The sequence below is a fragment of the Trichosurus vulpecula genome, chromosome 7, assembly GCF_011100635.1.
Source record: "Trichosurus vulpecula isolate mTriVul1 chromosome 7, mTriVul1.pri, whole genome shotgun sequence".
In the NCBI taxonomy this organism is placed as follows: Eukaryota; Metazoa; Chordata; class Mammalia; order Diprotodontia; family Phalangeridae; genus Trichosurus; species Trichosurus vulpecula.
The window spans coordinates 101189885-101214389 of record NC_050579.1 but is presented as its reverse complement, the minus strand read 5'-3'; the positions used below and the strand labels follow the sequence as shown (position 1 = coordinate 101214389).

Genomic DNA, 24505 nt, shown 5'->3' with positions numbered 1-24505 from the left:
TAATTTTGAGGGTTTTTTTGTCACCACAAAAAGTATTTTTTGTACATAAAGCACCTTTTTGTTCTTTTCTTTATTCTGGGTATAGACCTAACCGTAGTATAGTTGGATCAAAGACTATATATACTCTGTAACTTTTTGTTTTCCAGGCTGTATCTATGAGTAGGAGAAAAATACATGACCAAAGAACAAAGTATTATAAAAGATAAAATGGATAATTTTGGTTATATAAAATTAAAATATTTTTGTACAAACAAATCTTACCAAGATTTAAAAGGGAAGCAATTAACTGGGAAAAAAACCTTTGCAGTAAGTTTTTCTGAGATCTTATTTCCAAGATATATAAGAAACTGATTGAGATTTGTAAGAAAAAGAACCATTCCCGAATTGACAAATGGTCTAGTGAGATATAGGGACAGAGAGCTCTTAGAACCCATATTATCTATAGTGTTAAGGAATCCCCTAAATTTGTCTTTTGAGTTGCCATATTTTCCAGAAACATTAGACCCAGAGCATGCAGGGGGCCCCGAATGTGTTAAGATCAAAGCCCCCCCAGCTGACATAATTCATTGTTTGAACCAAGCTAGATTTCCTATGTGTCCTTGAGGGGCAAGATAGGTGCTTGCCAGTCTATGTCAGACTGGGAAAATGTACAGCTGGGGTTCTTTGCAGATTGGCGGACCTCCTATCTTCATAGTCTAGCACAGGGGTGGGGAACTTGAAGCCTCGAGGCCACATGTGGCCCTTTAGGTCCTCAAGTGCAGCCCTTTGACCTTGGGATTTGTTCTGTGAAGTTTGGATTCAGTCAAATGGCTGCACTTGAAAACCTAGACTGCCACATGTGGCCTGGAGGTCTCAGATTCCCCACCCCTGGCCAAGCAATTTCCTAGGGAAAAAAATGCAGCTTTTGCCATCTCCTTGCCCTTCCCCTTCAGGGGTGGTTTTGTCCTTTTCCCTACCTTTATTGTACCTGTCCCTTCCTGTTTTCTCCTCCGCCTTTTGTTGTACTGTCATAAATAAATATGCAAGCCTCTGTTAGGACTATGAGCTCTCTTTGGGTTCTGCATGCATGTTTATTTCTCTAGTAATAAACTTGATTTTCACATATGTCTCAAGATGTGGTGATTGCCTGTTGACAATAGCTAATATGAAGAGAAATGGCCCAATTCATTGTTAGAGAAATGCAAACAGAATCCATTCTGAGAGTCCACCTCACACCCTTTCTCTTGGCAAAGATGACAAAAAAGGAAAATTATTAATGTTGAAAAGGCTGTGGGAAAACAGGCACATTGATCACTGTTCATGGATCCATAAATTGGTACAGCTGTTCTGGAAAGCAATCTGGGATTATCATAAAAAGTTCATTGTTTCTTACCTTGCTTGCTTCTGTACTTTTGTTCATGCTAATTCTTGCCATTCTGTCTGTTTTTTTTGAGTCTGGGTTCAGATTGTCATTTACCATATGAAGCCAGTTCAACTAATCAGAAGTAGTTTGTTATCCCTCTGAACTACCTACCATAGCACGTTTTACTTCTCATTGCTTTTTTCATATCCCAACTTGTATTATGCTTATTTGTATTATATCTTATCTTTTACACTGTATTGTTGGTCCCTTGGTGGAAGCTTCATATCTTATTCGTTTATATTCTTCACAGCCCCTATCATAGAGCTCTACATAGTTTCCACATATTAGGTACTCTGTAAATAATGATTGCAATTGTTTTCTGTCTCCCCAAGTAGACAGTAGATTCCTTTGTTTATACCTCCCCTCTCAAAGTATTATTGCTTTGTATATAATAGGATCTTCATAAAAATGATTGGAATTTCTCTTCAAATGGAAATAAAATTTATGAACCAAATAGAATTTGTGAAACTAAAAATTACAGCCCTATCACAGTCATTAGTTTTATTACTGGTAATCCCTTTTGATCACTGGGATATGTAGTGTGGTACACTGGAAAGAGTTTTTGATTTGGAGTCACAAGACCTGGGTTCAAATCCTGCCTACTCTACCTTGGTGGCCTTGGATAAGACCCTTAATTCCTTTGACTTGGGGTTCTCATCTATAAAATGAATGAGGGGGACTCATTGAGCTCTAAAGTGCCTTCTAGCTGTCCTATGAAATTATTAACATTTTTGATATAGCATAGTGTTTTCCCTAAGTTTCTTATATTTTTTTGTAGGTTTTATTTTTCTCCAAAGCCATATGAATCCCTTGCAGTTTCTGTTTCTTAATTTTTGGGAAATACTGAATATTTAGGTTAAGAGGATGTTATTAAAAGGTCATTTGGTTTACAGTTCTGTTGAGGGAGACTAAGTTTAAAATTCAGACCTAAAAGGAATTTAAGTAACCTGGAACATTATTCTGAGTCTTATGTGTACTTTTTAAAACAGCTGAATCTGTGGTTTTGTTGCTATAGAGAATATCCAATAAAGATACTTCTTCCATTTAAGTAGATCAGCAACTGCTTTGCCAACTTGGATTGTTGAAAAGATTGAGTTAACTTGCCACAGGTCACAAAGGTAGAAAATGACAGAGATGGGGCTTGAACCTAGATCTTTCTGATTTCAAGGCTAGTTCTCTCCTACTCTCTCTTGCCTATGTAAAATATATTCGTTAAAACAGATTTTTGATTGATAAATCTAAGTGATTATAGGTTGTGTGTGTTGGGGGGGTGTTTTTGTTTTGTCTTAATTTATATTGGTTGCCCACTAGAGGTCCTTTGTCTACTTAATTGCTGACAGGAGAGCTTTCTTGATTTAGAAATATTTGAGGAAGATTTAAGGATTCACAGCAACATCTTTTAGCTGGTAATTATTCTAGAGTCCTTTTCTCAAATGGGTGCAGTCAGGAATTTTGAATTGGTCCTGGGACAAATAATTCATAATCCATTAATTTGTATTTGTTTTCCCTGGAAAAATCTGAGTTATCAAGTGTTTTTTAAAAGAAATACATTGAAACATTGAACTTGTAGCTTACCAGAACCTCTGGATTTTTGTGTTTCTGTGTGTATGTGTAAATATGTATGTGGCAAACTGCTCTCTAGCTAAGATTTTCCCACCTTATCCCCTGAAATTGAGATTTTGGACCTGTGTCACACTTCTACATTTAGCTGTATTAAATTTCCTCTTAAGAGAGTTAGTTTACATGCTAGCCTTTTACGGTCCTGACTTTGTCACCCAAAATGTTAGGTTAGCTAACCCTTTAAACTTTGTGTTGTCTGTAAATTTAGCAGTTACACGATTACTTTATGCAACTCACTGATAAGAATGTTAAATAGCACAAATCTGTGGAGACCTTCTGGAAAGTTTTTATTCCAAGTTGACATCTTCTCTTGGTGTCTGGCCTTTCAACCTGTTATGAATACGCCTAACTGTCCTGTTGTCTTAGCTTATCCTGCTTTATCTTGTTCATAAGAAAGACTTGAGGAACTTTTTCAAATTCTTTGCTAAAATCAGTTATAGTATTTCACTGGTTTACCAGTATGGTAGTCATTTCAATGAAGAAAGTGAGCTTAGTCTGGCCTGGCCTGTTATTTGTAAAGCTGTGTTATCTCTTTGTGTTCACTACTTTCTTTGGTAGAAGTGCACTTTTAATAATACATTTTAGAATGTTGTTGGAATCTAAGCTCACTGGTCTATAGTTTTCACACTCCTTTCTTTTCCCTTTCATTAAACCTCAAGCATTTGTACTCAAGTCTTCTGGTTTGGGGAGTTTTTCAAAGATTGCTATCAATGGCCCAAGAGTCACATTTGCTAATTCTTAACAATACCTTGGAATGAATGTGGTTAATCTATAATGTAATTCTTACCTGGTGGTTTGAGTTCATCAAGGGCAGTCAGGTATGTGCTTTTTTTCCTGTGCATTCTCTGTGTGCTTTTTGTTTTTACATAACATTTATTTATGAGTAAATCATTCCCAGTGAGGTTTTCTTCGAAAAAATAGAAACAGTTAACCAAAATCAACAAACTCATGGACCACATGTAAGCATCTTTCAGTCAGCAAGCATATATTATGTGCCGTATAGAGGCAATCAGGTGGTTCAGTGAATAGAGTGCTGGGCCTGGAATCAGGAATACCTGAGCTCAAAGCTGGCTTCAGAATGCTCACTAGTTTTGTGACCCTGGGCAAGTCACTTAAACCTCTGTTTGAGGTTAATCCGCTGGAGAAGGAAATGGCAAACAATTCCAGTGTATTTGCCAAGAACACCCCAAAATGGGGTCACAAAGAATGGAACATGACTGAACAACAACAGATATGCCATGTATTAGAGTAAGCTGTAGGGGTACAAAGAAAGGCAAAAACAGCTCCTGCCCTCAAGGAGCTCATGTAATAGAAGAGACAATGTGCAAATAACTATACATACAACATATACATAGTGTAAGTGGAAAGTAGTCTCACAGAGAAAGCACTAGTGGGAATGAGGGTGGGAGCAGAGACTTTAAAAAGGCCTGCAGAAGGTGGAATTTAAGCTGAGACTTGAAGGAAGCCTGAATATGCAGTATTCCACAGCCATTATCCCCCACCTTTGCAACGAAGAGGAGGTATACATTTTTCATCTACAAAGATGATAGAAGTTTCCTGAAATTCTTTGTAGTTGTAATTCCTTATGATTCGGTAATATTCAATTATGTTTATATATTAAATTCTTGAGTCTTTGGACATCTAGGTGCTTTCTTGATGTTTTCTCATTCTTCTTTCCTTTCCCATACCACATCCACTTAGTTGCTAAATTTTATTGATTTTTCCCTTTATGACATCTTTTATATTTCTCCTTTCCTTACAGTTTCAGTGCCACCCTGCTAGTTCAGATCCTTACTCCTATACAGAGGCCATACCCTCTGAATGGAAAGAACTTTCAAAACTTGTGTTTAAAGGGGACACCCAGCCCAGCCATCTCTTCATTCCTACTCAGTTGCATGAGCCCGGCAATCTCTTCCCTCACACTGCCCCCCAACCATCAAGCTTCCTTTTGTGTGTTGTCTTCCCTCATTAAATTATAAGCTTTTTGAAGGCAGGAACTGTGGGACTGTATCCCCAGGACATAGGGCAGTGCTTGGTACACAGTAGGTACTTAATACATTTTTGTTGACCAACTTCCAGAAGCTTTACTCTAGCCTAGTATTCTTAATGGTTTTGTGTGTGTGTGTATGTGTGTGATGGACTCCTTGACAGTCTACCGAAGTGTATGAACCTCTTCTTAGAATAATCTTTTAAATGCATAAAATAAGATAAATAGGATTACAATCATATTAAAATGGCATAAAAATATTTTTTTAAAAACCAAGTTCATATACCCAAGAAGAACCCTTACTGAAGGTTTTTTTATAGTTCATTAACAGCACCAGTGTGGAACTCTGGCTCATCTATCATATATAGCTAGCCTTCCTTTTTTTCTGGTTATACATTTCCTGTAAATTACCTCTTAAGCTACCCCTTATTGGATGTAAGTTATTATTTGGAATATGCTGCAGCTTACTTGTACCTGTCAAGTGTCTCTCTACTCTCCATTCTTTAGGTCACCTGAAGTTTGGGCAGCATGTGTGCAACATTACCCAGAGATTTGAGGGGTGAAGTTGAGTGGAGGTGGTGAGAGTTGGGCTGACCTGTGTTTTCTTTGGTGAGGGAAACTCTGAAGTTCTGGCAATTTATAGTCTTAATTGCCTGAGGCACTGAGACATTAAGTAATTTCCTTGGTAACACAACCTTTCTACTGCTACCTAAGTGATTCCTTAAACCCAGGTCTGGTGTGGCGTTCCCCCACCCACGCACACACCCAACCACCCAACTCAATAAATTCTATTGACTCCCATTGCCTCTATGTTAAAGTAAAAATTTCCATGTTTAAGCTTTTAAAGCCCCGCCTATCTCTTTAGCTTCATTGAACATAACTCCCCCTTCCATTCTCTGCAATTCAGCCAAAATGGCCTTTTCTCTGTCTCTCAGACACAGCCATCTCTAGTTTCCTAGCTATCCCTTGAGCCTGGCACTGCCTCTTTACCACCTCCTCATAGAAGCCTTTACTTTCTTCAAGACTGTAAAACCTTTCCTTTTTTCTCCAACCAGCAGTCCTCTCTTTGCCTAACTTTCTATTGACTTATATACATACTTACTCATCTTCATAAAATTCTTTTGAGGTTAATTTACACGCATGATGCTATTGTTGATGCAAATGATGGGTGAAGCAGGTTTTTGCAAATAATCTTCTGCACCAGACTGCCAGATTAATATTTCTGAAATCTTCATTGGCTCTCCATTTCTTACTGAACAAAGTCTGAACTGTTTGCTAGCCTTAAGATGTTTGTGATCTAGCTCTGAGCTCCCTTTCCAGTACATTTTCCCACATAATATCTCTGCTCTAACCTTCCCAGTCCACTTATTCTTCCCTCAGTGTCATGTATGTGCTCACATCTCTTTTTTTAAAATTTATTTAATATATTTAGTTTTCAGCATTGATTTTCACAAAAGTTTGAATTACAAATTTTTTCCCCATTTCTACCCTCCCCCCACTCCAAGATGGCGTATATTCTGGTTGCCCCGTTCCCCAGTCAGCCCTCCCATATGTCACCCAACTCCCCTCTCATTCCCTTTTCCCTTCCTTGTAGGGCAAGATAAATTTCTATGCCCCATTGCCTGTGTATCTTATTTCCTAGTTGCATGCAAAAACTTTTTTTTGTTGTTGTTGTTTTTGAACGTCTGTTTTTACAACTTTGAGTTCCAAATTCTCTCCCCTCTTCTCTCCCCACCCACCCTCCCTAAGAAGGCAAGCAATTCAGCATAGGCCACATGCATATCATTATGTAAAACCCTTCCACAATACTCATGTTGTGAAAGATTGACTATGTTTTGCTGCTTCCTAACCTATCCCCCTTTATTGAATTTTCTCCCTTGACCCTGTCCCTTTTCAAAAGTGTTTGTTTTTGATTACCTCCTCCCCCCCCCCCCGTCTGCCCTCCCTTCTGTTATCCCCCCTTTTTTATCTCCTTCATCCTTCTTTCCTGTGGGGTAAGATAATCTATTGAGTGTGTATGTTGTTCCCTCCTCAGGTCAAATCCTGTGAGAGCAAGATTTACTCATTCCCCCTCACCTGCCCCCTCTTCCCTTCCTACAGAACCACTTTTTCTTGCCACTTTTATGCAAGATAATTTACCCCATTCTATCTCTCCCTTTCTCCCTCTCTCAATATATTCCTCTTATCCCTTAAATTGATTTTATTTTTTTTAGATATCATCCCTTCATATTCAACTCACCCTGTGCCCTTTGTGTGTGTGTGTGTGTGTGTATCTACATATATACATATATATATGTATATATATATATCTACATATATACATACATAGACACACACAAATGTATATATATGTATACACATATATATGCTTATTCCTTTCAGCTACTATGATATTGAGGTCTCATGAATCATACACATCATCTTTCTATGTAGGAATGTAAACAAAACAGTTCAACTTTACTAAGTCCCTTATGATTTCTCTTTCTTGTTTACCTTTTCATGCCTCTCTTGATTCTTGTGTTTGAAAGTCAAATTTTCTATTGAGCTCTGGTCTTTTCACTGAGAAAGCTTGAAAGTCCTCTGTTTTATTGAAAGTCCATATTTTGCCTTGGAGCATGATACTCAGTTTTGCTGGGTAGGTGATTCTTGGTTTTAATCCTAGCTCCATTGACCTCTGGAATATCGTTTTCCAAGCCCTTTGGTCCCTTAATGTGGAAGCTGCCAGATCCTGTGTTATCCTGATTGTTTTTCCACAATATTCAAATTGTTTCTTTCTGGCTGCTTGCAGTATTTTCTCCTTGACCTGGGAGCTCTAGAGTTTGGCAACAATGTTCCTAGGAGTTTTCTTTTTGGGATCTTTTTGAGGAGGTGATAGACCTCATCCTGTGACCATCCAGGCTGTCCTGGGCTGGATCCCTGCTTCCCTCTGCTATTTTGTGGGTTCTGCAGTTCTAGAATTTGTTCAGAGCTATTTTTTATAGGTTTGTGGAGGGACGTGGTGGGGAGCTCACGCAAGTCCCTGCTTTCCAGCCGCCATCTTGGCTCACCCCCGGAAGTGTGCTCACATCTCTAATACAGTATTAGGTGAAATTTATATGTTTTTTTTTTTTAATGAACAAATTGAGGCTCAAGGTAGTTTACATTGATAGCTTAGACTTCACCTGAGAATGTTTTTTGTCTTTCACAAGATGATGAAAGTAACGCTACTTGTAATCTTTTTCCTCTTATTCTTCCCCAGAACCATAAATGGGATTTTCCCACGCATTTGTGAATATTGAAATGATCCTTTTGTAACTATTTGTGCTTATCTCTCTCCTAGGATTTTAACATTTTATACAACAAAATGCAGTGCTTATAATTTTTTTTAAAGTAGGTAATCTTATTTATAAAAACAATATAAGTGATACTTATCCCACATATAGCATTTGCTAACTGCCTGTTCTTGAATTTGTGGATAGTTACATTGTATACAGTTTGAATTAATTCAGTGGTTGCTTTTTTTTTTTTTAGTATGTTTTGAATAACAGCGAAGATGGGCACATGGGCTTTTGGATTTCTATGAATTTTAATGCTTCAGGAATTGCATTATTCTGAAATTTATCATTGTACTAGCATCACATCCTGCAAAGTGACTTCTCAAGCTTTTTTTCATTTGTCTGAAGTTATAAGATAGTTTTTGTACAAATCAAGATCTGGGATATTGACCTTCCGTTACAGTGATTGGGTTACTGTTTTTAAAACCTTATCATCTGTATCATCTATTTCTTCCAAATTTCTCTACCCTTAAAAAAATTCTGTTTGACAGTCTGGTTGCTTCATTACTGCGTAATTAACCATGATTTTGATGTTTGTGATATGCATTTATTAAATATCTAATATGTAGTAGGCACTGAGAGGACACAAATAGAACAGTGAGGCAGTTCCTTCTCTAAAGAAGCTACTTTCTATTGAAATAGATACTGCATCTCGATTTTTTTTAAAGCTTTAATAATAAGAGATTGGAGCAGCTAGGTGGCACAATGGATAGAGTGCTGGGCCTGGATTTAGGAAGACTCATCTTCCAAAATTCGAATCTGGCCTCAGGGGCTTCCTTGCTTTGTGACCTTGGGCAAGTCACTTTAACACTGCGCCTCTGTTCCTCATTTGTAAAATGAACTAGGGAAGGAAGTGGCAAGCCACTCCTGTATCATTGCTCAGAAAATCCCCTAAATGGGATTATAACGAGTCAGAAATGACTGAAACAACTGAACAATAAACCAAAAAAAGGAGATTGAGAAGCTGAGGCCTAGAAAAAATAAGTGACTTACTTAGTGTTATAGTTGTGTTCAATAATATATGGAGAAGGAAATGCCAAGAGTATCCCTATTTGCTAAAGAGGGTAAGGTCTCCCAAGCTCTGGGGTAGGATGTTCACTCTATTAGCTTTGTTGTCTTTTCTATTAACTTTTGTCAAATTTAGAAAATTATACATGAGATAAATTTGATTGGTCTTATTAGTTCTTAACATAGATGACATGTATACTTGACAAAAGTAAGATATTTTCTTTTAGTTTTTATTTTGAATTTTCACATGAAATATTGATATTTTGTCAACTATTTTTAGATAAAGTGTTTTGAGTGTAAGCCTATTTTTCACACTTCACAAAATGAGATGTCTTCTTTGAATTCTTTTCCTCTCATGTTTGTTTCTTTATGTATTCTTTTGTGGGCTACAAACCCTAACTATTATTTGCTAAATTCATGAAATCATTTGAAGTAAAATTTAGAACTCCATATTGTTCCTTGAAAATGTGCAAAATGCAATAATGTGTTTTTTTTTTTTGTCAAACCTTTCAAATTTAGATGGCAGCAAAATAGTAGGAGATTTGGAAAGTGGCGAAGTCGTTCCAGATATATGAGGGAGAATAAGTAGGGTTAGTTTTTTCTATTTATTAGGAAACAGATGGAAAGACCAAAGTATTCATTAAATAGATATTCAATATTTTCTTATCTAGGCTCCTGCATATTAAGACTTAAATGATAGCTACTCTATATTCATTAATGCAGATGAAGAATGAAGGTGGGGCTTACTGGTAGTGTACCATCCTTTTTGTGGCCATTTTGGATAATGACTAATGGCTATATACACTATAGGCTTTTGAATTTCTTGTTTTTATTTTTGGGAGGACGAAATTTGTAGCTTTCTGTGTAGGTCCCGTTTAAAGAGAAAGGAAATTTAAAGTTTGGGGAAGTCTGAACTGTTTTCTTTGACCCATGGTTTCCCCTCATAAACCTTAGGAAGTAAGATAACTTGGAATCATTGGCACATGAAAAGGATATGTTGAACAAAATTATTTATGTATTGTTAGTTAAATATATACTTTTTGCATCTACAAAAGCTCTAATTTGATAGTCACAACACTTTAGTATTCCCTGGCAGTGATAAAAGACACTTATTTGATGGTTTTTGTTTCTCAAGGAAAATGAGAGTAAAATATGTTTGAATGTATCCTTCAAGCTTGTATGTTGGGGAAAGGAGTAAGTAAATCTGTTCTAGGTAAGAAGTGACAGCTATGATTGAGGTAGGTAGAAATAGACAAAGTAGGAAAGAACTTATAATCTCCCTCTGTTGTTAAAATCTCAGCAACAAAACAAAAAAGTCTTGTTTTGGTAAAGGAATAGAATTTGAGAACATATAGGAAATACCTTGGAATCCCTTGTAATGTGTCCAGAAAGTAACAAGGCTCCTAAATTACAGTCCTTTAGCTGTTTGCATTATCTGCTATTGTCAGTGCTCATTAGGCAGTCAATGATCAGAAATCCATTTATGTTAGAGAGGCATTGATAAGCTAGGAGTCACAGTCAGAAGGCTAGTTAATAATAGGGCATGGCATATGAGTACCAGAAGTCTAAATTAATAAACCAGAGTCTAGTCAACAATATCTGGGAGGAGCAAATGATTATTGGATCTTCATTGTATTTGGAGTCAGGGCATTGTTTAAACAAATGCCAGCTCTGTTACTTTACTACCTTTGTAACATTAGATTAGGCACTGAATTTCTCAGGACCTCAGTTTTCTCATTTGTAAAATGAGGAATAGATTTGATCATCTCTAAATTCTTCAAACTTTAAATCTGTGATGCCACTTTAGGTGAAGACAGAATCTGAAAGAACAGTTCAGGTAAGAGTTATGTTCCAAGTATATAGATCAACATAAACCTGAATGAACAGATGGATAGCAGTGTTCTAAGTAGATAGGTCTAATTAATGTCTTGAATATTAGGCTGGAGGTCTCAAGATCCCAAGCTGGAAGTTTGGGGAAACACACAGACTCTGAGGGGCAGGCAGAGGGGAGAGATCACAAACCTAGGTAGACAGAGAAGGGACAAGGGACTAGGTGGTAGGTATAGAAGACCAATAGTAAGAATGACCCTGATCAAACCAGTGGATTTTGAGGAAGACCTGATTATAGGTTGTGCTTAAAGCCAAAACTAGGATCAAATAGTGTGATCTGAAACCCTAATTGCAGACAACTGAGCTGAGCATCCAGATAGTTTCTAACAACTATGCTACTGTGTTGTCATTGTGGTTGAGCCCTCTCTTGGATAGCCAAGAAGTTGACTTAGTGAATGGTAGATGAAAAAGCACCTGGTGAAACCCAAAAGAAGTCTCTCAACAAATGAATTTTAATGTATATTTTAGAAGGACTTAGATGAAGGTTGTGGTTTGATCAAGTTTTATGTCACTATTCATTTAGTTATCAGTAGAAAATTTTGCCATATTTTTCATTATAGCACAAAGGAAATAACACAGAAAATTTATGACCATATTTTTCAGTATAACACAAAGGAAATATTCTGCATGGGGAAATCAGTAAGTGAATTTTGAATATTTAAAAAAGACTACAGCTCACAATTACCTGACTTAAGTTGAATTCTTCATCCATACACATTTTTGGTTAGATTTTTTTATAGGCATGATTTAGGTATTGGACAGTTTAGTTCTTTACTACATTAAAAAGGTACCCTTGTGTTTTAGTTGAATTTCTCTTAACAGAAGCAGCATTTTAATTTAAGTAGGATATTGTCAGTAGAAAGATGTCTGTCATTTTCATAAATTTTATCACTTTTGCAGGATTAGTCTTGCTTTGTATTTAAAGACATGTTCTTTTTCTTTAGCTCTATTCCCTGAATGACTACAAGCCACCTATTTCCAAGGCTAAAATGACACAGATTACTAAGGCAGCCATCAAAGCTATTAAGGTGAGAAATCAATGATTTTTCTTAAACTACTGTTGTGTTTAAAAAAAAATAGTCTCTAATACTGAGAGACATTTTTGTTCCCTGAATGTGTACCTGTACTTCATATATACTATTGAATTTATATGGTATCTTAGAAATTAGCCTAGGCTTCTGAAGGGTGGTGCCTTATTGACCTGACTATAGACTATATTCCTCTGTGATTTCTTTGAAAGGAAAACACACACACACACACACACACACACACACACACACACACACACACACACAAATTCACTAAAGAAATGATAGTGATTTTAGACTGCCCTCAGGTTTGCTACTAGCCAGGTTTTGGGAAAAGTACAGCTTTATATTATATTCAGACCACCATGATTGTTAAACTTGCTTTTAAATATACCGCTGGCACAGCAAAATTGTGATGAACAGATGGAGAAAAGCTCTAAATGGGAAGTTGAGGGTTGTTGGGATTGGGGTGAACAGAACATAATATTTGTGAATTAGTAGATCAATTATGAACATTTGATATTTTTGCAATTCTGCATTAGAACAATAATTATCCAAACAATAAATTTTTATATTGTTTTCTTTAAGATAGTTTATGTATTTTTAGGTACAGGGTGTCCCAAAAGTCTTCGTGTAGCTCTGAGCTATTTTTAAAACCAAAACTTAAAATTGTACTAAGACTGTTGGCATACCATGTATAAGAAGCTCCCATTTATCTTGGTTTTTCAAAAAGCCCAAATAATTAGATTTTTATTTTACTTTTTGCATTGATCTTATAAAAGAGCAAGACTACCAAGCAATCAAGATTTTTTTTCCTACAAACAACCTGTAGGGTATGCCATAGTATAACGGTATAGTGTCATTATAGCCTAAGAGCCCTTATGTTCTGTATTTAAAAGGTAGTGGTCACTGATGTTCATAAAGAAGCTCTACTCTGGAAGGAATCAAGAAGTGTTTTTGGGTTTATCAAACATTTTCCATAGTTTTAGTGTTAACTTTATTTTTATTGTATTTGATTCTTTTAAATTGCAGTTTTTCCTCTCCTTTACAGTGAGGGCTTTGGACTAGTTGCCCTTCTTGTGCCAGCAATTTTGTGATTTTAGTAATCATATAGTTTATATGGAAACTTTTATTCAAAGACATTTAGTCTAACCACTCCACTTCCCCATTCTACACAAACAGAATTATATTATTTCTTTTTTGCATGACTAAGGAAATTTAATTATTTTAATACAAGAAGCCTATTTTTTTCTGAATGACTTGTTTACCAGTATTGATTTGTCTTATACAACAATTATTGGTAAAGGGAAGAAACTTTTGAGTGTCTTCTTTTTGTTAAGAGGATCAGGTCCTTTGTAAATGCTAATTACCTATGTCTCCTTTAAAGGAAGCTCTGATACAGTTAAGTAATAACAGCTGATTATCTGTTGAGCCACATAATAAATCAACAGTTTTGAATATGTTCAAGCATAAAAGTGACATACACTATTTGCACTTTAAAAGTTATATCTTATTTACAAATTATATTATTTCTTTTGTTTTAGTTCTATAAACATGTGGTACAGAGTGTTGAGAAATTCATTCAAAAGGTAAGTATTTGATGTATTATGTAAATAAGTTATGAATATATTAACACTAGCTATAAGTAATTTTTATATAAAAGATTAATAAAATTTTAATTTATATGTAGATTATATGACAATTATCCAGGCAGTGTTTAAAAGGGAGAAGTAAAATGTGTCAGTTTTCATGAAACAGCTTAGTGTAGTAGAAGAGCATTGAACATGGTGTCAGGCAGTCTTGGGTTTGAATACTATCTCATACTAATTATCTGATTGACCACAAGTAACTTATTGAACATGTCCCAAACAGAATTCATCATCTTTCCTTACAAACTCACCCTTCCCCCCCAGTCAGTTAATCAACAGTTATTTATTAAGCACTTACCATGTACCAAGTACTATGCTAAGTGCTGTGGATGCAAAGAAATGCCTAAAGTCCCTACCCTCAGAGAGCTCATACTCTAATGGGGGGAGACAGCACACACATAACTATGTATAAACAACACATACATACACAATGCAAATGGGAGATAATCTAAGAGGGAAGGCACTATCAAGGGAAGAGGAGGAGGGAGACTGGAAAAAGCCTCTTGAGGAAGGTGAGATTTGAGCCAATTTCTTGAAGGCCAGTGAAGCTAGGAGGCAGAGGAAGGAGAGAGCATTGCAGGCAGGAGAGATAGCTAGTAAAAAGGTACAGGGTTGGGAGGGAGAGTACTGTGTTTGAGGAATAACAAGAAGACTAATATAGCTGGATTTTAGAGTAAGCGGAGGGGTGTAAAATGTAAGAATACTGGAAAGGTAGGAAAGGGCCAGGTTGTGAAGGGCTTTAAGAGCCAAGCAGAGGATTTTATATTTGATCTTGGAGTTTATTAAGTAGAGGGGTGAGGGTGATGTAATCAGACCTCTGCTTACGGAAAATCAGTTTGACAGCTGAGTGTGAAGTATGGATTGGAGTGGGAAGAGATGAGGCAGGGAGGCCAACCAGCAGACTTTTGTACTGATCCAGGCAAGAGCTGATGAAGCCATCTGTATAAATATGGGATCTGTGGATGTAGAGGAGACAATAATGAGAGGTTTTGTGAAGATTAAAACAATATTTGGCAATAAATGGGATCTATAAAACATGAGTGAAGAGTTGAGGATGGCATTGTGCTTGTGAGCCTGGGTGACAGGAGAGTAGGTAGTGTAATCTCCACAGTAATGAGAGTTCAGAGAAGAGGAAGATTTGGGGGAAAGGTAGCAAGTTCTGTTTTGTATATACTGAGTTTGAGATGACTATACCCCATATGGAGTTACAACCCACGGTTTAAGAAGCATTGATAGGGATCGTGAAGAAGTTTAAGAAGCCCTGATATAGTACATACAATTTGAGATGTCCATTGGGAAGTTGGTAATGCTAAGCTAGAGGTCAAGGTAGTGGTTACTGCTGGAAAGATAGTTTAGAAAATCATCTACATGGAGGTGATAATTGAACCCCTGGAAGCTAATGGGATCACCTAACAAGATAGTATAGAGCTGGGATTCTTAACTTTTTTTTTTTTTTTTGTGGTATGGACCTCTTTATCACTCTAGAGAAGCCCATGGACTCCTTTTCAAAATAGAGTTTTTAACACAAATTCATACTTGAAAGAAATGCTTAATTTCAGTTAGTGGAGAGTGAAAATAATGATGGGGTTTTTTTCATTGACATCTTGAGGGGGTGGTCCATGGATCCCAAGTTCAAAATCCTGGGTAGAGAGGGAAAAGAGAACAGGGCCCAGGACAGACCATTGTTGTACACCCTTCAAGAAGTTCCAGCAAAGGAGAGTGAGAAGGAGCAGACGTGGTAAGAGGAGAACCAAGAGAGAGTGGCATCACAAAAACCCAGACAGGAGAGAGTCTCCAGTGTCAAAGGTTGCAGAAAGTTCAAGAATGTGGATTGAGAATGGGCTATTAGCTTTGGTAATTAAGATATCATTACTAATTTTGGAGAGAACATTTTTAGTTGAAAAATGAAGTCAGAAGTCACATTGTAGAGGTTTTAGAAGAGAATGAGAGAGGAGGAAATGGAAGCACCATTTGTAGTTGCCTCTCCCTCAAGGAATTTAAATATGAAAAAGTAGAACTAATAGGACAAAAGCTACTGGGGATAATGGGATCAGTTGAGAGGTTTTTAAGGATGAGGGCATTTGTATACATCTGGGAAGCAGCTAGGACATAGTGAGAGATTAAATATTAAGAAGTATGGGGATGATCTTCTGGAGAAGATGAAATTGAAGAATTGGGTCAAGGGTGCATATAATTTCTGTCATTTTTCTTGAGGTCATTACCATCTTTCTAGTTGCCTAGGTTTCTAATCTTACAGTCATCCTCAACTTTTATTATCCATCACTACCCCACCACCCCATTCAGTCAATTTTCAAATCTTATTAATTCTCCCTCCATAGCATTTCTAGTATCCATCATTTTCTCTCCATCTGTACTCCAGTCACCCTAATTCATGCCTTCCTCACCTGTTGCCTAGACTATTACAATGGCCTCTGGATTGTTTTTTCTGCCTCAAGTTTCTCCCCTTTCTAGTCTGTCCTACTTTAGCTGCCAAAGTGATATCCACAGGTATCTAACATACATAGATTTGACCATGTCAGCTTCTCTGCTCAAAAAGCTCCAGTAGCTTCTTAACACTTATAGGATAAAATACAGATTTCTCCGGCATTTAAAACTCTTCATGATCTGCCTCTGGTTTACATTTCTAGGCTTATTTCACATTATTCCTCTTCTCAAACGCGATACTTTAGCGAAAATGCTCTACTTTTTATTCCTTGTACTTGACCTTTTATCTGATGCACTTCCACTCTCTTAGGAGTTCCTGTTTTCCTTCCAAGCCCAGTTTAAGTGTCATCTCTCTTATATGATGACATTTATGATCTTTCTAGCTTCTAGGGAGATCATTACCTTGTAATTTTTGTATATATTTTGTGTGTACATATGTTTATACACATATATACATACACACACATACATACATCTAGCTTTACCACAGTGAAATGCAAACTTCTCAAGGGTTCTTCATTTTGTTTTTGGCCTTACATCAGAAACAGTGCCTAAGACAATGCTTGGCATATAGTAGATGCTTAAAAATTGCTCATTAATTGGTGATTTTTATTTTAATTTGCTGAGTCTGTTTCTTAATCTCCATTAAATGGAGATAAATAACTATCATACCTGCCCCCCAAAGGTTACTGTATGTAAATCTAATTAGATAATGTTATGAAGTACTTTGCAAACCTTGAGGTGCTATACATTGTCAACTACTGCAATTATTCGAGGTAATTATAATAAAGAAATATACATTTGATTTTTGCCAGCACTTTTCAGATTTACTAAGGCTATAGTAAACATTTATCTGGTGGTAGTGAGCATTGATCATTTGATAAAATGTACTTGTATCAATGGTGGTGATCTGTATTTTCACCTTTTATCAAATATATTTTAAGTTGTAGGCTTCAACAATAGTACCCCTTTTGAATGGAGTTGAGCACGATATGACTCCAAGTGAATTCTGTTCTGCTAAGTCATTTTATCTGATCCATCAGCCAAATATAACACTGTTTGCTGCTTATGATAGACTTAGCACATTTGTCTTCCAGTGAAAGCAAAATGGGAGGAATAGAATTGGAAATGATTCCATTGCAAGGTTTCAGAAATGCTAATAGTGGTCTGGGCACAGTGACAACAGTATCCAGGTGGTTAGAGCTCTAAGTTCTCTGCTTTGGGTCACTTCCTGTGATGATATTTTGACAGGAAAAGTAAGTACAATATTTCTACCTCACATCTTTTAGCTTTAGGTCCTTTATAGTTACATTCTAGGTATAATATTTACTCCTATACATGCTACTCAGGTGCTGCCATATGTGAATCAAGCTGTGAATTAGGCTATGATGTTAAAGGTCTGGTAAATTCCCATTGTGGTTGTTCATCTGGAACAGAATAATTTTTGGGCGTAATGTAAATTTTGATGTCAGAAGACATATGATACTAACTACAGTTATCCTTTCCACATTGCAACTTACTCCATTGTGATTTCATTATATCGCAGGTTGGCATAAAAAATTAAATGGGAATTTTGGGGGAGTTTTGTGGAAGCCACAGACTACAGGCAAAGGCCAGCAGACGACACAGAAAAAGTTTAGAAACTCAGATATACATAAAACATTTGTAGTATTGTATAATATCAACATTTTATATTTTAATGTCATAATAATTCAGACTTCTTTTCTGGCATGAAGGGAGGTCCTAAACATTTTACAGGGATTTCCAGATCTAGGGGGGTGAGGGCAAGAGGGATGTCCCAGACCCCCTTGAAGTGGAAGAGATAACTGTAGTTCTGAGACTGTGGTCAAGTAATTTGAAGCTTTCTGTGCTTTAGTTTCTTTATATTAAAATTAGAAGGAAGAAAATAAGCATTTATTAAGCCCCTACAACATGTCAGGCATTGCACTAAGTGCTTTACAAATATTATCTCATTTAATCCTCCCAACAACCCCAAATGGAAGGTAGTATTATTCCCATTCTATAGTTGGAGAGACTGAGGCAGGCAAAGGTTAAATGTCTTGCTCAGGGTCACACCACAGTTACTAAGTACTTGTGTGAGTCTGTATTTGAACTTGGGTCTTTTTGACTTGAGGCTCAGGGCTTGATATCCACTTCAGTGGGTAATTTACCATAACTTCATCTTGGGAAGAAAAAGTGCTGGATGAGGCTATTGAATTTTTGCTCAGCACTCATGTAGACCAGTTGCTTTCAAGTATAAAATACCATGTTAGCAAGATGTTATAAATATTTACATGCTGAAATGTGTATATTGACTGTTGTCTTTAGCTATGGAAAAAAAGTCATCAGATTATAGAAGATTTTATGATAGATAAGTTTACTTTACATGATTTTGTCCTCTTATGTATGTTTCTATTTTTATTCTTATTAAAAGTAGTCCCAATCTAAAATGTAATGTCCATGTAATAGTAATTCTAATTCTAAATATATTTTTTAAACTACATTGATATTTTCCATTCTTTTTTCTCTTCTCTCTCTATATATACACACACATATACAGGTGTATGTATTTTTAAAACTTTATTTCAATCACATTTAATCCTATAAATTATTGTTGTCAAGATGCTTTTTTATTGTGTCAGATTCAAATTTTTTTTCTCCTATTTTTGGGTCATTTCTTTCACTTTAACAAACTATATGTCTGCTATGTATGGAGCTTTAGGCTAGGTGCTGGGGGCAGATAGCATGCTTTAGACCAGGCATTAAAAGTGTTCGCTAGTCTAAAATTCAAATTATAATACCATAGAGTTTTCCAGGGTGAAGTTTCTTTTAATAGTAGCAAAAAGACTTTATTATTCTATCTTGGCATTTCAGTGAGTTTAACATTATTCAGTCACAGAATCGCAGAGTTATAAAGGACCTGCTTTAGAATTTATCTAGTCTAAGCAATACCTGAACAAAAAAAATCTCTACAGCAGACTTGACAAGTGGTCATTCTGCCTTTGTGTGAAGATGGGGTGAGGGGGTGGTGGGGAGGTAAGGAGCCACCACCGTCTCAGGGGAACCCATTTCACTTTTGTATATCTCTAATTGTTAGGAATTTTTTCCCTACATCAAGCCTAAGACTACCTCAATCAGTTTTGCCCATTGCTCCAAATCCTGTCCTAAGACCAACAAGAATAAATCTAATCTCCATCTTACATGATAGCCCGTCATGGACTTTAAGACATCGATCATAGCCTCCTTAAATTTTCTCAAGGTTTATCATGTCAAGTTCCTTCAACTGATATTCATGTATCATGATCTTGAGGCCCTTTACAAGCATCCTGGTTGCCTTCTTTTGGACATTCCATTTAGTAGTGTTGTAAAAAATGTGGTGCTTAGAATTATATTCAATTCACCAGATGTAATCTGGTCAGGATAGAATGTAGAAAGACAGACTATCTGATAGTACTGGGAATTATGCTAATGCAGCCTAAGATCACTTTTTTTTCCTTTTTGGCTTCCATATAATGCTGCTGATTTTTTGAAATTGTATTCCACTTAAACCACCAGATTTTTTTCAAACTACCTATTATCTAGCCAAATTTCTCTCATCTTCTACTTGTTAAGTTTTTTTAACCAAATGTAAGATTTTACATTTATCATTATGAAATTAAACTTTAAAAGGTGTGAGTCAATGTTCTAGCCTGTCCAAATCTTTCTAGATACTAACTCTTCCACTATGTTACTTATCCCTTCTTTCATCTGAAAATTTGATAAGAATGCCCTCTGTGCCGTTATCCAGGTCATTGGAAAAAATGTTAAATAGTACACAGGGTCAAGTATGGATTGATGGGACACTCCACTAGAGTCTTCCTTCCAAGTTAATCACTTCACCTTGGTTCTGGCCATTCAACCAGTTCTAAATTTATCTAATCATATATAAAATTGTGTAGGCTACCTTGCCTACAAAAATGTCATGAAAGACTATTAATTGTTTTACTAAAATCTAGTTTAACCGAATCAGTTTCATTCTCTTGTTACTAGTTTAATTACCCTGTCAAAGAAAGGAAATGAGGTTAATCTGGCTTGACCTATTCTTGCTGAAGCCATGCTACCTCTTTGTGATCACTGTTTCCTTTTGTAGGTGTTCACTAACCATCATCTTAATAATATATTCTAGAGTTTTGCTAGGAATCCGATTGAGACTCTCTGGCTAAACTTTTTTTTTTTTTTTTTTGAAAATCGAGACAATATTTTCCCTCTCTTGTTCTATATTACTTTTCCCAGATCACTGATTGGTTCAGCAAAAACACATGCCTTTTCTTTCAGTACTTGGTATATAATCTGTCTGGGATTGGTGACTTTAACTCATATAGGTTATCTACCACTGTCTTATTTTCTCTCCACTTTTTGTGGGTATTGGCTCTTTGTTTAATCCATTTTTTGTTCTCTTCACTCCAATCCAAAATTATTTTGTTTTTAAAAGCCATAGAATTAATTCTACCTTTTCTCCTATTCCCACTTTTGATTCTCCTCCTTTCTCCCCCAGTAGAGCTAAAAACCTTTTTTTCCTCCTGTCCTTTTATTTTCCTTTTTACCCTTAGGCCATTTGTCACTGGCATTCCAGATAATACTCTTTCAGGACTGTGGTTTATTTTTATATTCATTCTCCTTTGCCTGACTTTGCTGTCATCTTTTGTGCTTTCTTTCTCTGGTCTAAGTTGATAATTGAGTTCCCTGTGTATCAATATCAGTCTCTTTCAGAATTAGTTCTTAAAATATGGTCTAGGGACCCTGTTGGGTACCCCAAGACCCTTCCAGGGGATCCTGCAGTTCAAAATTGTTTTCATGACAACATTAAAATGTTTCAATTTCAAATACAGCAAATATTGATATATATAACACATATAAACAAAAGTTCTTTGGGGGTGGTGTCCTCAATATATTTTAAGACTAAGAAACTTTGAGAACCACTGCTTTAGAGAATTATTCTTCTTTTGAATCAGAATTATTTCTCTCTGTCTTCAAAATTTCATCCCTCAAGTGTCCGATTTGGATTGGCTATTCTTAATTACCCTTTCTCTGAAGTGTTAAATCTTCCCTCTCAAAATCTGTGTCAGATCATATATACTTAGCTTGTCCTCATCTATCAAGATGAAGATGACAGTGGTTGCTTACATCATTTCCACATCAGTAACCATTTCTTCCTTGTTGGAAATGCTAAGGTCCAGAATAGAGGTTCTTCTCATTGCTTCCTTACAAGGCAGAAAATTCTTAGTTGCTTTGCTTAAGGGAAGGTTAGTTCCAGTGGTTTCTTGCATAATTGAAGTCCCCCTTCACTTCTATTGAATGTTCCTGTGGCGTGAAGTGTTAATGCTGTGGGTTTTTTAGGACTTTAATTCTTCAAGGGTAGTCTAGGTCTCATCAGCTCTATAGCTTTAATGTAGTCACTTGAGAGGTGGCTAGCCACAGAATGCATTGTTTTTTGTGTTTTTTTGTAAATGGCATTTTATATTTTCCAACTACATGTAAAGATAGTTTTCAGCATTCATTTTTTATAAGATTTTAAGTTTTAAAATTTCTCGCCCTCCCATCCCCCCACCCCAAGACAGCAAGCAATCTGATATAGGTTATATATGTGCAATCACATAAACATATTTCCACATGAGTTTTGGAATTATCTTGGATCATTGTGTTGTTGAAAAGAGCTAAATCAATCATAGTTGATCATTGCACAGTGTTGCTGTTAGTGTGTACAATGTTCTCTTGGTTTTGCTCACTTCACTCAGCATTGGTTCATGTAAGTCTTTCCAGGTTTTTCTGAAATCCACCTGCTCGTCATTTCTCGTAGCACAATAGTATTACATTCATATACCATACTTTGTTCAGCCATTCCCCAATTGGCGGGCATTTTCTCAATTTGCAGTTCTTTGCCATCATAACAAGAGCAGAATGCATTGTTATTAACTACAATGATTACATTTTTTTTTAAGAAATAAACTATATCTCTTTTCCAAGTTATTGAATGCTCTTAGTATCATAAGTCAATGTGAAAATTGTTAGATTTTATCACATAAAAATCCTAAAGCAATTCCGATGTGTCTGTTACTATTTTAAAACATAGCGCATTGTTTATTTTTTGAGCACTAACAGGTTTTCATATAGGTAGTACATTTAAAATATTTTAAGGGATACTAATTGTGCTATATATCCATTTTTAGGTTTCCTAATTATATATGTCCTCTAACCTAGGTTAGCCAGGTAGATTAACAAAAAATTTCTTAAAGCTCAGCATTACCATTTAATTGAATGGGGCTATTGCCTTACATGAACTGTAACATCATGTTGTTATTGTTCTTTTTTGTTATGATGAGACTGAGTCTTCTTAGCTCACCCAGGCTGTAAGTTCATTGACCATTCAATGTTAGTCATCATGGAAACTTGACCTGTTCTGTTTCTGACCTAAGCTGGTTTTCCCCTCCTCAGGTGACCTAGTGGCCTTATTGGTGTTAGACTTAGTGTAGCTACCTGATTGGCCCTAGCCCTACTTCTGCTCAGAACTCTCAAGTTTGAGCAATTCACTAGTTTTGAGATGGTCTTTGCCGAATAGATTAGGTAGGATTTTCAACAGATGGAGATTGGGAGAACGTTAGAAAATGTAATAAAAAATAGTTTTTATCTGAGAGGGAAGGGAACGAGTATTTATAAAGCTCCTACTATGTACAGGCACTGTGCTAGCCACTTGACAAACATTTTCTCATTTGATCCTTACAACCCACTTTGGGAGGTAGGTGCTTTTATTAACCCCGTTTTGCAGTTCAGGAACCTGAGACAGACAGAAGTTAAATGACTTGCCCAGGGTCACATAGCTGTGTGACGGTGTCTAAGACTGGATTTGAACTCACATCTTTCTGACTCCAGGCCCAGAACTCTATCCACAGTACTGTCTAGCTGCCTACTTGGGGAAGTATATGATGTGAATTAGACAAACTTGAAGTAGTCCAGTTTGGCCAAAATACAGGGTCTTTATGGATTGATGGTATAAGCTAACGCTAGAAAGATGGGCTGTACTTATTTATATCTTTAGCTTATAAAGAAGACTGGTAACTATTCCCACTTAAAATTGGTTCTATTTAGCTTAAATGTGTTGATTATGAAGTAGACTGCTTTGCCCATTGCAGATAGATGTTAACTCCTAAAACTGGTATGATGGAGCAGAGGTTCTCAAACTTTTGATCTTGAGACATTGTCACACTTGGCAACAGAGTTCTGAACATTTAGGCTTTCGGGCCCAATAGCTAGGCCTTGGGCTTCTAGTTTCTCCTTCCCCTCTCCTCCTTTATTTCCCTGTGGTACAGGAGAGGAGTTAGCTATGTTTTTTAGATAGAGTTTCTTTTATGACCTTGTCCATACCAAGCCTGGAAGAGCTGGTAGTACACTACTGTTGGAGAATGATGAAGTCTAGGAAAGTGGGAGAAAATTGTATGGCACAGCCAGCAAAATTCCCTTCAGAACTTCTGAGAACCACTGGCCTAGAGGCTAAAACATTTGACTGGGACATAAAAGACTTTGTTTTCTGGTCCCATTTGATCTCCCCCCACACCCCTTTCCTCCTTCCTGTCTGAGTATGGGGCAATCACTTGAGCTCTTTAGTTTCCTCATTTTATATTTGATATAGGCTGTATCATCTTTAAAGTCCTTTCCAGGTTAAATAGTGTTAATATGGGTGGTTCTCCTTAGGAGGAACATGCCATTAAAGGATATGTTAACTTGTAACACGTGTATCACACCTTGTTTATAAAATGAAAAAAAAAGTACCTCCCCTAATGCTTCCTCTTTCTTTCTCCTTAAATTTTTATATTTGAAGTGGCCTCTTTTTTTTTTTTCCTTCTGGCTAGACTTGGGATTTTATAGTTCAGGGAAGACTTGGCAAGGAAACAACACATGCCAGTACAGATCAGCAATTCTTTTTTAAAAATAAAATTTTTGTTGATATCATTTGTTTTTTCATCACCAAAATTTCTTCCAACGTCCCTTTCCTTCCCATCTCCCAGAGAGCCCTCCTATATATGAATAATATTTGTAAAGGGAAAAAAAAGAAGCTACAAAATCAACCACACTAATTAATACATTGAAAAAGTCTGATGTAGCATACTTGTGGACCTCTCACCTCTGGA

General features: G+C 36.4%; 1 protein-coding gene across 4 annotated transcripts in view; it reads left to right on the top strand.

Annotated features, from left to right (window-relative positions):
- The window catches only part of SCAF8 (SR-related CTD associated factor 8), a 271710-nt gene that overhangs the window by 21535 nt on the left and 225670 nt on the right, over window positions 1-24505 (top strand). For all 4 annotated transcript variants that reach the window (XR_005010872.1, XM_036766917.1, XM_036766918.1 and 1 more), the window contains 2 exons: window positions 12166-12249; window positions 13794-13838. Coding sequence is in view for 3 of the 4 variants with exons in the window: in XM_036766917.1 (XP_036622812.1) it covers window positions 12166-12249; window positions 13794-13838 (129 nt within the window). In the remaining variant the exon portion in view is untranslated. The remainder of the gene's footprint in view (window positions 1-12165; window positions 12250-13793; window positions 13839-24505) is intronic.